At 38.9% G+C, this 12,741-nt stretch overlaps 1 protein-coding gene and 1 pseudogene across 1 annotated transcript; one reads left to right on the top strand and one right to left on the bottom strand.

Moving 5' to 3' along the window:
- The first annotated feature begins 4,771 nt into the window (after positions 1-4,771).
- Positions 4,772-7,092, top strand: LOC143600185 (SNAP25 homologous protein SNAP33-like; annotated as a pseudogene).
- A 249-nt stretch (positions 7,093-7,341) lies between these two features.
- Positions 7,342-12,741, bottom strand: LOC143616866 (pre-mRNA-splicing factor ATP-dependent RNA helicase DEAH1-like). Its single transcript, XM_077089593.1, has 22 exons — positions 12,562-12,741; positions 12,419-12,490; positions 12,201-12,287; positions 12,047-12,080; positions 11,902-11,956; positions 11,625-11,684; positions 11,457-11,528; positions 11,257-11,320; positions 11,091-11,170; positions 10,904-10,971; positions 10,774-10,828; positions 10,609-10,666; positions 10,456-10,524; positions 10,270-10,338; positions 10,084-10,173; positions 9,823-9,909; positions 9,551-9,666; positions 9,266-9,332; positions 8,113-9,159; positions 7,839-8,025; positions 7,650-7,750; positions 7,342-7,542 (listed from the first exon to the last, which is right to left on the bottom strand). The coding sequence occupies exons 1-22, from the start codon at positions 12,715-12,717 to the stop codon at positions 7,471-7,473; spliced, it is 2,766 nt and encodes a 921-aa protein (XP_076945708.1). The 5' UTR covers positions 12,718-12,741; the 3' UTR covers positions 7,342-7,470.

Here is a 12,741-nt window from a genome sequence, read left to right as displayed (position 1 = left end):
GACACAGTCAGAAGAAACCGTCGCACGACGTTTCAGAGGTTTGGACTGTTCCTATCTTTCCACCAACCTTTCGAATTTCAAAATTCAAAATTTAAAAATATTAAAAAATAAGCGGGAAAATACCCCTTACCTTGGCAAACAAGTAACCGTAAGACGGATGCGGGTACAGTGTAAAGGCAAAACCCTTCACGTACCTAGCACCCGCAGGGAATTGAAGCCAAGTAAAACGTTGGCAAACAAGTAACCGTAAGACGGATGCGGGTACAGTGTAAAGGCAAAACCCTTCACATACCTAGCACCCGCAGGGAATTGAAGCCAAGTAAACTTTGGCGAACAAGTAACCGTAAGACGGATGCGGGTACAGTGTAAAGGCAAAACCCTTCACATACCTAGCACCCGCAGGGAATTGAAGCCAAGTAAACTTTGGCGAACAAGTAACCGTAAGACGGATGCGGGTACAGTGTAAAGGCAAAACCCTTCACATACCTAGCACCCGCAGGGAATTGAAGCCAAATATTCCTCGGCAACCAAGTAACTATAAGACGGGTGCGGGTACAGTGTAAAGGCAAAACCCTTCACATACCTAGCACCCGCAGGGAATTGACGCCAGGAATACCTTGGAAGTAAAGTAACCGTAAGACGAGCGCTGGTACAGTGTTAAGGCAAAACCCTTCACATACCTAGCGCTCCGCTGGGAATTGAAACCAAGAAGGATCTTCTGGGCAATGCTTGCGGAAACGGAAATAACATCCCCGCATAGCGGGAACGTCGAGAACTACGTTGTTTGAAGCTCCAGGATGGAATTGGTGGTTTTAACATAATTGATCACTATGTTCAAAACTACCAAAACCTCATGGAGAGTCCACACAAGTGGGACTCAACGCTCCTGACTTGCGAGGAGGTTACAGACCTACCCGCATCATACCCAAAGACCAAGCAGGAAACTCGGGAATTTCTGCAAGTGACAAGGACTTCCGCGGGAAGAATCCCCATGGAAAACCTTAAAAAACCCTTTTCAAAACCCTTTGCTTAAGTCCAAAAGTTCACCTCACTTTATTAAACACGCATGAGAAGAACATTGGACTGGGGGGACTTGAAGAGGTAGGTCCCAGCAGAGCCCAGTTGGACCCGCAAGACTCACCTTAAACAGGGACGTCTGCGCAGAAACCAACTGGATCCGCAGGACCAACCATGCTCAAAGACGTGACGTCCTTACGCGCAGTACGCAAGCTGGTCCCGCAGGAAATGCCTCCCAATGGTGAAGGACTCCGCCTGTCCCCGCAGCCTCGGATACAAGCCATTAGGGAAGGCCACCCGCGCAGCAAGGCTACACGCACAAGGCACTTAGCTCTCGATCATTCAGTCACCTGAAGGAATGAGCGAAGCCGGGAACAATCCCGCACAAGGGCGGGAGGGGGAATACTCCCGCCCAAATAAGCCAGTCCGTACGATACGGGAAGATCTTCTGTACTGTACCTGACGAGGTATGGGAAAAAGATCTGACTAAAGATACGACAGCTTATGGACAACAGTATGGCGAGCAGCATGCTCCTACACTGTATGTCACTATTAGCCGCTGCCTACTCACCAACTCTTGTCATACCACGTGCGTAGCCGGCAGTTGGTGGAAAAGGAATAGTATACAGCAGGCCTGGTCGCTATCAGCCGCTACCTACCCACCAACTACCAGCAGGGCACGTGCGTAGGCTACTGTTGGTGGAACAGGAACACTGTTGCAGCCGGCCATACCTCCTTGGAAACCTACCTTCGGCTATAAATACCACCTGAAGGAAACCTACCTTTGGCACTTAGCTCTCGATCATTCAGTCACCTGAAGGAATGAGCGAAGCCGGGAACAATCCCGCACAAGGGCGGGAGGGGGAATACTCCCGCCCAAATAAGCCAGTCCGTACGATACGGGAAGATCTTCTGTACTGTACCTGACGAGGTATGGGAAAAAGATCTGACTAAAGATACGACAGCTTATGGACAACAGTATGGCGAGCAGCATGCTCCTACACTGTATGTCACTATTAGCCGCTGCCTACTCACCAACTCTTGTCATACCACGTGCGTAGCCGGCAGTTGGTGGAAAAGGAATAGTATACAGCAGGCCTGGTCGCTATCAGCCGCTACCTACCCACCAACTACCAGCAGGGCACGTGCGTAGGCTACTGTTGGTGGAACAGGAACACTGTTGCAGCCGGCCATACCTCCTTGGAAACCTACCTTCGGCTATAAATACCACAAATGGTATGACTATCATATCTTATCACATTATCATCATATTATACCTGATATCTGCTCTAGCAATCTCTTAATATACTTTTATATTTAAAGAGCAATCTAGTCTGATTCTCACGCCGGAGGGTGGTCACAAGGAGGAACCCCCCCCCCCTTCTCAGTGACGAGCTCACGGTGTCTGTTTTGCAGGTTATCAGAAGAACCATCTTCTCAGGGTCCAACCCCTCGTGGGAAACAGCTATCCAACCCCCAGGTTACCAGTAATCTGACCGGGGTCCGGTTAGTGTTTCTTCAATCCCGATTAATCGCTAGTTTCCATCCACCGCCCAAATAGCGACTGGCGATTTCTACAACACTGATTGAGAGCATTCTCTATCGGTAAAGTTAAACTTAGGTTTGCAGTGTTTATACTGTATAAAAAAATTATGTTTGTGTTACTCTTGTGCCCCTATACCGAAAGATGAATATTTGATTGTTAATATTGTTGAGAGATAACTAATTGTTTATATAAAATACAATTTTTGGCAATAGAGGGGCAGAAAATCAGTTTTGAGTTCAAACCGGTTTGGTTTAGATATCGGTATAGGGAAAACTTTTTGGAATTGGTTAAAGAACTACATTCATTCAATTTAACCGGTTTCAACAAAAAAGTTATCAAATTGATTTCAAACAATTAGTTTGATTTGGTTCGATTTTAAATCAGTTTTTGGATTACATCGGTTTCGGTTTAAAAACCTTTTTCGAATAGCACCTCTAGTTTGCTAGTTGACATACTGAAGTTCTAGTGGAAGTGGGTGGGTGGGTGGGTGGATGGATACATGTTATATAGTTAGTTTTTTTTTTTTTTTTTTTTTGAAAACAAATGCTTTTTTTTTTGTTAGAATCTTTACCTTTTAGGTAGGGACAGGAATCACAAATCCACCCAACCACTGGTCGTAAGGGCGGCGGACCTTATTCCATGCATTGGTAGTAAATCTTGACCCACTGCCACTTGCAATTACCCTTTTGGAGGATTTGATGGTGAGGTTTTGTTTTGTTTTGTGGGAATTTTACTTTATTGGTTGCAAATTGTATTCAGCCCCCTATTCGGTCCAACACCAACCAAACCTTTTTAAAGGGTTGAAATTATGTAGAGTCAAAATCACCCGCCAACATTACTCTACACATTAGACTTTCCAAAGGGCGGCTAGATGATCTTTATGTTACATGAACCGAATCATAAGGATATAAATAACAGTTTACTTTTTATAAAATAATTGTTTTGTTGATATTAGGCCTTTTAATTTAAGTTGTACGGGCTTGAACTGTGAAGGAGTATACTCCCAAGTAGTCAAGTAGGCGTGCTCAAGGTCCAGTTCTAGTTCTAGTCTGACCAATTTTATAGAATTTTTTATCAAGCAGGTAAGTAGTGTTTTTTTTAAGTTATATATTGGTATCAATAACTTCAAATTTTTAAGGGATACGTTACTTTATATTTGTATCAAAACGACATTGTATCATAATATGTTTTTAATGAGTGCGTTACTCTTTTTCCACACCCGTAAGATTTGATCCATCGCCACCTAAAAAGTCAAAGCATTGATAGAAACCTTGATACCACTAATGACTAGAGGTGGGCCAAAAATCCGGTTCGGACCCGGTTGTACCCGACTTGACATTGTATCTAACCTGTCAAAACCCGGACCCGAACCTGGCCAAACCCGGAAAACCAGATTAAAACCCAGTCAAAAACTCGATCATACCCGAACCGGTTCATATCTGATCTAATTCTTGACTTTTATTAACCATACCTAGACTTATTCCGGTTCCTAAAAATACCCGATTTGAGCAATGTACAAATAAGTAAACCAAAAACCCTGGCCTTGTGGTCTCCTTTTAGAACCCTGAGCCAACACCACTTCAACTCATGACCCAACATGTTTTCTTTTAGGTTCAGCCCACTTCATGAACTTAATGCTAACGTTATAATGATACAGTTCACATGTCAAATATTATCCACTATCCAAACCAATCATTTTATTCATGGGTGAATTAAAGGATTTTTTTTACGAATTGTAACACCAGGTTATTCACTCGTATCAGGAGAATCTTTCTTCCTTCCATCGAGTAGCTTCAACTTGTGCAAAAAGTTGGCCAACAAATTATCATTTGTCATCATTCCAACAAATTATCACGTCGCACTTTGGCGCTTGTATATATGAACTAGAGGCAGCGTATGGGTTGACTTGGAACCAAATTTAAACTTTATTTATAATATGTGAAAGATGATTACAAATTCTTTTTTTTTTCAGTCATATTGTGAATGTTTAATAAATTTGTTCATTAAATAACATTAGGGCGATGCTCAACCCATTAAACCTATCCCCTAGCAAACGTGTATCTTGGATGTTTATTATTATTATTATTATTATTATTAATCTCAATTATTGTCTTTTGGTCACTGCTGGTCCCAACTAACGAATTGGCTACTAACGGTCCCAAATTTTAACACATTTGTTCCCAACGGTCCGCGACTAACATAATTCTAATGCTGTTAGTTTCAGGTCGCCGAAAAAACGTTTTTGGCAGGAAAAGTCAAATTTGCCAATAAACACCACCTGAATACCGCCACCACCACCAATTGACTCACTGCCAACCAACCATCACCATTTGAGCACCATCAACTGATTCCGACGATGGTTCTAGGGTTCCGGCAACCTCAATAATTGGGGCTTTTACTAGGGAAAAAAAGGTGCCTAAAGGTCAAATACAAAGTCACCAACATGTTTGGGATGAAAATGTTGAGTTTTCAGGAAAAAATAAAAAAACATTTTTCTGGCAACCTGCCACTAACGGTGTTAGGATTTTGTTAGTCGTGAACCGTTAGGAACAAAAACGTTAAAAGTTGGGACCGCCAGCAGTCAATTCGTTAGTTTGGACCAGCAGTGACCAAAAGATGATAATTAGGATTAATAAAAACCAATATACCTAATTATTATTATTATTCAAGATATATGCATTTAGGGAATATTTGATTCACTTTAATTGATGATAAACTTTGTCCCAAGAATATCAAGATTTGAAAATTGAATGAGTCTGTTATATATAAATGATTTTAAGGGATTTTGACTTCCGTTTATAAAGAGCTTTTTGACTCATCTACTTCCGCGTTATACCTTGAACTGATCAACATGTTGAGAGTCTCATAGAATGATTCTTAATTCGTTTTTGAGATAATTTTGGGTGTCTTTTGATCACAAAAGGGAAACCCTTTTACTCTAGGTTGGTCGTTTAATCGTAAACTCTAGTCAGCATCTTCTCTGGAAATACATTGTATTTTTTTTTCTTATACTCTAGACATTCTTCCATCTCTCCCTTTGAACCTATCCGTTATGAGTTACTCGGGATTGGCTTGCTAAAAACTTATTTTTTGTTGAACTTAAGTTATCTCGAGCTTATATTGTAGCTCTTAATTATTAACAAATTTATTATGCAACGTTAACTTATGATTTTTAGTTCTAAATAATATCTTTTTTTAATCGAATATTAATTTTTAGTATATCCGTATTTTATAGGATTTTCATATCAAATATTTGGTAAGATTAATTTTTAATATAATAAGATGTTATAACCCGTTTAAGGGCTTAACAGAATAACAGTTACCCTAATTTTAATATATCTTTTTTTTTAAATCGAATATTAATTTTTAGTATATCCAACCATGCTTCAACGACCGCAAATTCAGACACAACCGCTCTTTTTGACGATAGTGGGATTAATAAAGGCACATCATATGTGTCAAGAAACAGATACAAGAACGTTTTTGTTGATGGCGGTTTAGAGAACCAAAGTGTGCAAGAACTGGAACACTATGCTGCATGCATACAAGACTGAAGAGACTACAAAGGCTGTGAATAGTGCGTTAAGAGTTGCGGAGGATATTAGAGAAGGTGCCAAAAACACGTTGATTACATTGCACCAACAGGGTGAGCAGATTAACCGAACCCACATGGCTGCTGTCAACATTGAGCAGGATCTCATTGGGGCAAGTAAATGACTAAGTTTTGTTTGGTTCAGTTTTCACTTTTCGGCATATATTTGATTGTTTTGTTTATTCAGGGGGAGAAGCTGTTAGGAAGTCTTGGCGGCATTTTTTTCTAGGACGTGGAAGCCGAAAAAGGGTCAGGCGATTAAGAGGTATTTAAGCAAAATAAAGTTATGTAATTTGATATTGTTTTATAAAACTTTTGTAAGTTATGTCAATGGGAAAATTTTTGGTGTTTTAGCGAGCTTTGGTAATTATGCAGATGACCTTGATAGAAGAAAAGGTAATCATTTGGAGCAACGAGAAATACTTAAGACTTGCGACTACCCCAAATAAGGGACCGTCACTTCCTGACTGCTGATGCAATGCAGAAAGTTGAGGTATATATATTCTCAAGTTTTCTTTTTTCGTCTTTAAATTCTCACGAGCAACCACTAAACATGGGTGGCATTAATCCATTTCTCGTTTCTTGGAATAATAACAGTATGAGAAAGCAAAACAAGACGACGGTCTCTCTGACTTGAGTGACAGACATATTGGGAGAATTGAAGGAAATGGCAGTTGACATGGGTTCTGAGATTGAGAGGTTAATATTTGAAGATAGATTGAATGTTTTCTGAAAGTTAGTTCATATTATGCAAGCAAAACAAAGCCCACAATCCCCTTCAAGATGACGTTGACGAGATCAATTTCAGAGTGAAAGGCGCCAACCAATGTGCTCGCCGCCTGCTTGGAAAATAATCCTATAGTGATTTCAGTTACCGATTCTTAAACGATGATAATTGTGCCATGTCAAAACTTACCTCCTTACTGTTGTTGCTTACTTTGTTATGGCTAATCAGGGTTGACTTTTTTTTTTATTTGTCAATCTCATTATATGAGTTGAATGGATTAAGGATATGTTGTCTTCTGTCAATTGGCCTGAAAACATGAAGAATTTGTCTGTATTAAAGTTGGTTTAACAACAATCACGTCTAACAATAGGATTAGCGGTAGCATTAGTACCTAAAACTCCTCATCAACTGTCTTGCACAAGATATACAAAATTTGTATTTACAAAATCTCAATCCTTAGAATAAATACCATACTCAATCCCTGACTGCACGACCTTGTCCACGTGGCATTTTCTTTGACGCCAAATCTTCAACATCCTTGAGCTGATAATAATGAGGCGCTATTTCCACAAGCCACTCGGGTTTCAACTAGCTCACTTGTCGCATATACTCCTTGGTTGTCAGCACTAGCTCGTGGTATACCACCCACCTTGGAAGTACCTTAACAAGCATAACCAAAACAATAACAAGATTAATAACTAAACTAGCACACACATCTTACAAATCAAATCATTTAAACAAACTTTATAATATAAACAGAAACTAACCTGAGCTAAACCAGAGCTGGGGTGAATATAAACCGTCTGAGGATGTTTAACGGTTCTGTAAGCACCATTCTTTTGCATCTTTGCTGAGTGAGGGAAGTAACCTAGAAAACATAAAGAACGGGTTTAGTAAACAATAACGGTTTTATTTTAACTTATAAGTAATCTGAAGTCATTCAGTTTTTGAACAACCTGAGGTTATGGCCTTCTTAATCGCTTCCAAATCTCCCGGGTTCGATGTTAACTCGATTTCAACTCTTTCTAGAAGCCCCTCCAACTGATCTCTTATGTCTCGGGCCCGCTTCATACTCCTGACCTGGATGTAATTCTCATAGCACCACTGTGTAGAAAAGTTTGTTTCTCTCCACGAACTGTAAACCTATAATGGTTACATTTTATAAGAAAGATGAACGCTTTATAAATTATAATACGAGCGTATGTATGTATTTAGTATTTACCAACATACCTTAAGCAGTGCGATATGATCTCCAACATTACCCATATGAAAATTCAAACGCGCATTATCCGCATGAACTTGTTTATCTTTCGGACGATAAAATATAGAACTTCCGATCGACAGCATGGCAGCAATTGAAATAATCTCATCCGAGCACTGATATTTCTCAGATGCAACAATCATCTTAGACAACATAGGATCAAGCGGGAATTCAGCCATCTTTCGACCCACTTTTGTCAACTCACCGTGTTTATTAAGTGCACTTAACGCAAAAAGCAGCTCCAAAGCTTTAAGTAACGCCTCAGCTGGCGGTGGGTCCATAAAGTCAAAGTTCAGCAAATCATGGATCCCGAGACTCTTCAAACTGAGAACCACGTTGGCAAGGTTGGTCCGTTGGATCTCGGGAACCGTGTTATCATCCAAATCGTTAAAATAGTTGTAAGCAGTGTACAGTCTAAAACACTTCCCGGGTCCCGTTCGTCCGGATCGACCCGCTCGTTGATTTGCAGATGCTTTTGAAATGGGAGTGACGAGTAATGATTCCATTCCCGTACGCGGGTTGTAAGATTTCATCTTAACGAAACCCGGGTCGATCACATATTTAATGCCGTCAATTGTCAATGATGTTTCTGCAATGTTCGTAGCAAGGACCACCTTGCGGGCCCCTTCGGGAGTCGGTTCAAATATCTTTGCTTGAAGTTCAGTTGGGAGGTTTGCATAAATGGGGCATATTATGAGTTCCGCTATTTTACTACCTAATCCTCGTGTCCGGTGTTTAAGGATCTCTTCAGCTGTTTCGATTTCTTCCTGACCGGTGAGAAAGACTAGTATGTCACCATCGCCAGGTGGCTGAGTGACATGAATCTGAAGAGCTGTGACAATTGCAGCATCCAAGTAATCAGCTTCGGGTGCTTTGGTGTAATTTATTTCAACAGGAAATCGCCTTCCGGGAATTTTGAAAATTGGGGCAGAATCAAAGTAGTCGCTGAATTTCTCGGCGTCGAGAGTGGCACTTGAGATGAGCAACTTGAGGTCGGGACGAAACCGAGCTATATCCTAACAAAATAAAAACGGATATGCGGGTCAAATTATGTATATAGGAAACTTTCTATAAACTCAAAAAATGATTGAAAATATGTTAGCGTGCGAGATTTAGATATACCTTAACTAAACCAAATAAGATATCAGTCGACAATGTCCTCTCATGAGCCTCATCCACCATCACAACACTGTTTTCAATTTAATTAACAGTGGTTAGCCAGTATGTATAACTTAAAACAGTAAATACCAGTTAGTGGGGTGTGTTGGTTAATGTGTAAAACTGAGTTTGGGTTAAAGTAAAGCCCGCTTCTTTTTTACTATGATTTTAAGTTTATCAATGTTACCCGTTGAATATAGAACAAAAGGTTGAAATTATCACATTCAATAGGTGATGAAGAAAAGATACCTGTAACTTGCAAGATCAGGTTCACCAAGAAACTCTCGTAGTAACATGCCATCAGTCATATATTTGAGCACTGTCTTGTCAGAAGTGCAGTCTTCAAAACGAATTGAATAGCCAACCTGAAACCATATCACATATACTTTTCAAAATTACCATATTACAAGGCGAAAACAAAATTCAAATTAATCCAGACAATTTTAAGACTCAAACAAACAACTTTCATTTACAAAGAGAATAGATACTTTAAAACACTAAAGTTCAAACATAATGCATACCTCATGCCCAAGTTTGACTCCCATTTCTTGAGAAACTCGAGCAGCAACACTCATAGCAGCAACTCGTCTAGGCTGTGTACACCCGATCTGCATGAAATAAAAAGGATATGTAAAAAAAGAATCATAGCTTTCATTATAATGCCAAATTCACCCATTATCATATCCCAGTGAAGCATCTCAAAATCATGTTTTTAAAAGAAACATGCTGTTGCAGAAAAAATAAGAAATGAAAATAAATAAGCTTGGTATTTGCAAACATACCATTCCACGTTTCGTGTATCCAGCTTCATGGAGATATTGCGGTATCTGAGTGGTCTTCCCAGAACCAGTCTCACCAACAATGACAAGAACCTAATAAAACATTAATCAGATACAAACCCAAAATCATAAGCAAACAATTTGGTAACTGAAAACAACCAACATGTAATGCAAAGAGTTCAAGTAGACCTGATGATCTTCAACAGCTTGGAGCAGTGACTCCCGATAAGGATATACAGGTAAAGTTTTTCTGTCAGCCTGAAGACCAAACATAAAATCACATGTTAAAACAAAATAATTCATCTAAGAAAAGAATAAAAGGTAAATTGATAAACCAATATACAAGTCAATGTTTCAGAAATGGAGGGAATGTACCAGAAGCTTCTCATGCGCTGATTTTGCCATTGATTTTTCCTGTTCTTCTTGATATGCTTCATCATCAACCTGTAAATTAGAGAAACTCGATAGATTAACAAATAGGTGAAAACCAATAAAGAAATATCACACCATGATAAGTAGAGATCTTACATTTTCACCGCCCATGACTTGACCCTGTATGAACTCGATCTGGTCCTCAAACACAAAACTGTAGGAAAAAAATAAACAAACGAGATTAATCATATCCATCGGTTGCCATATTTAAAATAATTCCACAAAGAAAAATCTCAAAAGGTGAAACTAGAAAATGCATACTCGTAATTTTCGGACTGCGTTTTGTTCTTTGACCCATATTTTAGTGTTGCTTTACCTGCAAACTCATGACTCGTTAGCTAACAAGTTAGCGATTACAAATTAAATATTAACCTGGGTAACTAGAGCGTACCAATCTGATGATCCTCCCATGCTTCTTGTTCAGCAAATGGATTCATCTTATCTCCATCTTTTGAGTCTCTGCAATATTGATATATTAGTAAACAAAATGATTTAAACTCAAGTGATAGCATAAAGGAATAAGAAAACAGAGTAGCGTGTTTGCATGTAGGCACATGCCGTAACATGGACTGATGAACCTGTAGCGTTCCATAGCTACAGCAAATCTTTTCTCTTGATTTACACCACCTTCTTCATCATAAGCATCAGGCATCCGATACTGCATTGTGAAATGAAGTAAAGAATTAGTAGAAAAATAAGCCTGTAACATAACTAGCAGCTAGTGTCCGTTTACAATAAACTTACCTCGTTAATGTTATCATCCTCTTGAGACCGCTTCTTCACCAGGTCATATATTTGCTTTTTATATCTGTAGAAATTGAAGACTGGTATCAGAAAGTGAAAAAACATAGAATAAATATTTAGTACATAAAAACCACCATGCACACAAAAACATGCATTCCAGCTAGTACAGATTTCACCTAATAAAATTTGAGAAGAATTACCTATTCTCACGCTGTTCAACTTCTGTTAATTTGGCATCCCCAAATAGATACTGTTCGTCTTCAATATCATCTCTGAAATTTAAAGAAAAAAATAGGTGAACAAAAAGAGAACAAAATAACAGGTTCATAAGTTAGAAAATTGAATATGAAACGATCTTTTAAAAATACCTGATTTCCTCCATTTTTTTCTGCTCTCTTTTCTTGAGATATTCCTGCCTTGAAACTTTCCTGAAAAGGAATAGAAAAAAGTTTTCAAGTTAAAATCCTCCAAGTGAATAACATTTTTTTAGAAAATCTTGTATTTTTTAAAACATGAGATCTTTAACTGCTACACTTCTTAGTTACTACGATAATTCAAATCATTTAATTGTTTCAACCAAATCATGTACTAAAAATCTAATATAACAATATTCAAAGGGTTTTCTAGCAAAAGCTCAGTTCAGACCTTAAAGCTCCAATGTCATCTTCTTCCAAAGCATCGGCTCTCCTAATTGCCTCTTCTTTTGTCCACATAAGCAAAAATAAAAATAATAAGTATAGCATTTTCATAGATTTCTGTGATAGAAAAATAGTAACATTTTCATAATTACCTTCTTCCCTCTTGGATAACTTCTGCTCCGTCAGCTGTTAAATAAAATAAAAGAAGTTAGGAACATTAGCACATAGCTTATCTCCCCATCCATCAGTAAACAATGTATAAATGCTTGAAAATCCACAAATTAATTCATATTGATTTAAACAAACCTTTGTGGTCCTTGCAGCATCTTTTTCCCTTAGATGACGCTCCAACTCCTCTCGTTCTTGTTGGTCACGCAGTCTTTCTTCTTCAGACTGTAAGACCAACACAAGTTTGGAATTAATATTTGACCAACGAATTAGCACTAAATATCTGAAACTTAACAATATCAGGCAATTAACTAAATTGTGTTTTGATGCCAAAAAACTAATCATATGTCAGATACCTCAGAATCATCCGACTCATCACGTGAAACTTTTTGTTTAACTCGTCTTGCTTTTTTCAAATTCACAGCTCCCTGCAGCACCACATACAATCATAATCAGTATCAACTATTACACAAGACACCAGTAAACCAGCTTACAATACCTCGTCATCTTCATCGTCTTGGGCTTCACTCTTCTTTCTGAAACGTTTCTCTTTTCTGTCGGTCTTTTTAGGCTTCACAGAGCTGCCAGGGTCACCATTGTCATCGTCATCATCAGCCTCCAGTAGCTTGTAAGTCCTCTGCTTTCTGACTAGCATTGCTGCAGCCTCTTCTTGTTGTCT

The sequence above is a fragment of the Bidens hawaiensis genome, unplaced genomic scaffold (assembly GCF_021521415.1).
Source record: "Bidens hawaiensis isolate Kalapana, Puna unplaced genomic scaffold, B.hawaiensis_p1.1 tig00000237_1, whole genome shotgun sequence".
NCBI classification, from domain to species: domain Eukaryota; kingdom Viridiplantae; phylum Streptophyta; class Magnoliopsida; order Asterales; family Asteraceae; genus Bidens; species Bidens hawaiensis.
Note: the sequence above shows the minus strand (reverse complement) of the source record. Positions and strands in the feature narration are given on the sequence as shown.